The sequence below is a fragment of the Gossypium hirsutum genome, chromosome D04 (genome assembly GCF_007990345.1).
Source record: "Gossypium hirsutum isolate 1008001.06 chromosome D04, Gossypium_hirsutum_v2.1, whole genome shotgun sequence".
Classification (NCBI taxonomy): Eukaryota; Viridiplantae; Streptophyta; class Magnoliopsida; order Malvales; family Malvaceae; genus Gossypium; species Gossypium hirsutum.
In genome coordinates this window covers 40,556,132-40,558,475 of record NC_053440.1, presented here as the reverse complement: position 1 = coordinate 40,558,475, position 2,344 = coordinate 40,556,132, and the positions used below count along the sequence as shown (strand labels likewise).

Sequence of the window (2,344 nt, the reverse complement as noted above, 5' to 3'; positions counted from 1 at the left end):
CATATAAGTTATGAAGTCATATTTATTTAATTATTAAGTTTCTCTCAGATACTTCTACGTTCAATCAGCTTTACAATTTCATAAACAAATATCATTTAAGGGTTATGCAAGGTAACAATATGGTTTAATATTATTATTAATTCAATCATTAAGTGATCAAACATGCACCATTCAAATATTGTGTCAATTAATTATTATTTTTTTCGAATTAAATAATTAATTCAATTGCTTCCCTACATTCATAATGCATATGTTGTATGTTCGTGTTTTTATTTGAATGAATAAGCAATGAAATCACATAACAACATCAACAGAGTAATAACAATCTTGTTGGAAAATAATTATTGAGTAATGAATGATAATTTTATCTCTTGGTTTAGAATTGCATTTTCCATCCAGTTGTATCTTTTGAAAAAATGTATCTATTGGTTTAATATTAAATTTTTGTCATTCATTGTCTCTATTCTCTCATGTCTATTAATTTTTCAACAAATCTCTTCATTCATTTCCTCTCCTCTATACAAAGCTAAGTTAGGAAATTTCAAAAAGATATCATCAAAACTATCAATATAAAAAATTCTTCTAAATTCATTTCTTTTGGTAATAGAGAAAGGCAAGATTGTGTTCGATTGATCATTGATGTTGTGCGACTACTGTGATTGTTTGTTGTTGTATCCCAGGAGACAGACATCCAACGTTACTTAAAGCACCGAGGATAGGATGAATCTATCTTAAGGAAACTGTTTATAAAGGCCTCGACAAAATTCTTCTTCTAATTTTTAACTTTGTCTGATTACAGGTATTCTGTTATGTTACTGCTACTGGATTGTATTACATTATCATTATTATTGACATATTAATACTACATATGATATCAAATTTTCTTACATTCTTAAGACAGAATAATTGTTGTAGTTTTAATCTAAGGCGTACAGATTACCATCATAACTTATTTAAGATTGGTTTATACTTCTGTTTCAGATTTTAATTTATTTAAAGATTATGGTTCTTTATTCCAATTACAGAAATGTCTCATGCGTCAAACAACTCATCCAGTTCAAAGGCTGAGGCGATTATCGCTACTCAAGCTCAGGCTGCTAGCCAAACGTTACCTGTGACTATGAGTCACAATGAAAAGCCTGCGAAATTCACTAAAGAGAATTTTAAAACATGGCAATAGAAAATGTTGTTCTATTTGACCATGTTGAATATGGCAAAAATTTCTGAAGGATGATCCTCCTATTTTTAGAAAGGATAAGGAAAATGCTATTACCGCTTTCAACATTGCCGAAGCATGGAACAACTTTGATTTCCTATGTCATAACTAATTTTTGAACAGTTTATCTAATGAACTTTATGAAGTATACAGTATTAAGAAAATGGCTAAGGAATTATGGGAATCGTTGGACCATAAATACAAAACTGAAGATGCTGGTGCTAAGAAATTATTAGTTGTTAAGTTTTTAAACTTTGTAATGGTTGATTCTAAAGCTGTTGTAAATCAGGTGCAGGAATTCCAACTGATCATTTATGGTATTATCACAGAAGGGATAGAGATAAGTGAATCCTTTCAAGTGGTAGCCATTATTGAAAAACTTCCCCTGCTTGGAATGACATTAAGAACTATCTTAAGCATAAGAGAAAGGAAATGACAAGGAAAGATCTGATTGTTAGCCTTCGAATTGAAGAAGACAATCGAGGTGTGGCTAAAAGGCTAAACAAAGCAACCAATCCTAACTTTGTCAAGGCAAACGTAGTGGAAGTCAAGAAAGACTCCAAAAAAAGAAAACATTCTCAGATTGGGTTTAAACTAGGACCAAAATGCGGTGTTTTCAAGAAGCCAAAATTCCAAGGAAAGTACTTTAATTGCAATAAGATGGGACACAAGTAATCCAATTGTAGGCTTCCAAAAAGGGTCAGAACAAACAAGGCCAACGCTGTGGAAAATATTTCTAAGGAAGTATCTGATCTTGACCTCTACGCTGTGATTTTTGAAGTCAACTTGGTTGATTCAAATCTAAGAGAATGGTGGGTTGATACTGGTGCCACACGTCATATTTGCTATAAAAAGGACTCCTTTGTTGAATTGATTCCTTGTGAAAAAGAGGAGAAACTATATATGGGCAACGTTACAACTTCCAAGATTAAGGGGAAAGGCATTGTAATTTTAAAGTTGACTTTTGGCAAAGAGTTGAAAGTTCAAAATGTGTTGTATGTGCCTGACATACACAAGAATCTTGTCTCTGGGACCCTCCTAAGTATGCATGGCTTTAGGATGGTATTTGAATCCCAGAAGTTTGTTTTGTCAAAGGGGGGAACAAATGGGGAACATATGTGGGAATAG

The 2,344-nt window shown here is 32.3% G+C and overlaps 1 protein-coding gene across 1 annotated transcript; it reads left to right on the top strand.

Moving 5' to 3' along the window:
- The first annotated feature begins 1,027 nt into the window (after nt 1-1,027).
- Nucleotides 1,028-2,344, top strand: LOC107898235 (uncharacterized). Its single transcript, XM_016823765.1, has 4 exons — nt 1,028-1,173; nt 1,340-1,505; nt 1,622-1,857; nt 1,903-2,344. The coding sequence occupies exons 1-4, from the start codon at nt 1,028-1,030 to the stop codon at nt 2,342-2,344; spliced, it is 990 nt and encodes a 329-aa protein (XP_016679254.1).

Coding starts and splice junctions, on each gene's coding strand:
- LOC107898235 (XM_016823765.1), top strand. CDS start 1,028: ATGTCTCATGCGTCAAACAACTCATCCAGTTCAAAGGCTGAGGCGATT. Junction 1,174..1,339: donor AAAGAGAATTTTAAAACATG/GCAATAGAAAAT, acceptor ATTTTTGAACAG/TTTATCTAATGAACTTTATG. Junction 1,858..1,902: donor AAGCCAAAATTCCAAGGAAA/GTACTTTAATTG, acceptor ATCCAATTGTAG/GCTTCCAAAAAGGGTCAGAA.